Below are 704 nucleotides of genomic sequence, written 5' to 3'. Positions count from 1 at the left end.
CCACAAGCCACCACGGTGACCTTCATCGCCTGGAGCCCCTCAACCAGGTGGGGTACGCGGCTGTGGCGGCAGGAGTTGGTGCCCAGCTGCCCGTGCTGGTTGCTCCCAAAGGTGTAGCACTGGCCGGACGCTGACAACAGAGATGAGGGGAACAACCAGGGCGTCACCCGAGGGTGCCCTGAAGCTCTTTGCTCTCCACCACGCTGAGCATCCTGCTCCATCGTGGGGGGCAGGGTGTCTCTTGAGCCTCTCTGAGGCCACTGCCCACGGGAAATGGAGGCAGGAGGCAGGGAGTGAAAATGCAGGTCCCCGTCAGGGATGGGGGCACAGCCCCTCACCTGTGACCACAGCTGAGTGCGCTGTGCCGATGTCAGCGCACACTATCGGCTCCCTGTTCAGCGGGGATGACTGGACACACGTGAACACAGTGGCCTCTTCCACCTGCTCCTCTGGGGAAGGCTCCTCCGCCGAGCTGATCCAATCCAGGCCCAGCTTGTTACACCTGCATGGGGCAAAGCAGAGCTCAGAGGCGGCTGAACGCAGCCCGGCACAGACACCCCAGGGACAAATCCCACCCACAGCAGCAGCAGCAGCATGGTGCTGGGGAGCAGGGTCACGCAGAGAGGTCTTCTAGAGACCTTTGCTCCCTCCTCCTGGGCTGGATATAGATGGACAGGACCAGGAGGCTGTAGGCAAGATCTGGG

At 62.8% G+C, this 704-nt stretch overlaps 1 protein-coding gene across 1 annotated transcript in view; it reads right to left on the bottom strand.

Moving 5' to 3' along the window:
* The window catches only part of LOC104494177 (serine/threonine-protein kinase Nek8-like), a gene marked incomplete at both ends in the record, with an annotated part of 1,924 nt that overhangs the window by 407 nt on the left and 813 nt on the right, over nt 1-704 (bottom strand). Inside the window, 2 exons of the mRNA XM_010136979.1 lie at nt 1-130; nt 339-502. The exon at nt 1-130 is cut by the window's left edge and continues 8 nt beyond it. Of these exons, the coding sequence (XP_010135281.1) occupies nt 1-130; nt 339-502 (294 nt within the window). The remainder of the gene's footprint in view (nt 131-338; nt 503-704) is intronic.

Source organism: Buceros rhinoceros, unplaced genomic scaffold (assembly GCF_000710305.1).
Source record: "Buceros rhinoceros silvestris isolate BGI_N320 unplaced genomic scaffold, ASM71030v1 scaffold39975, whole genome shotgun sequence".
Taxonomy (NCBI): Eukaryota; Metazoa; Chordata; class Aves; order Bucerotiformes; family Bucerotidae; genus Buceros; species Buceros rhinoceros.
Note: the sequence above shows the minus strand (reverse complement) of the source record. Positions and strands in the feature narration are given on the sequence as shown.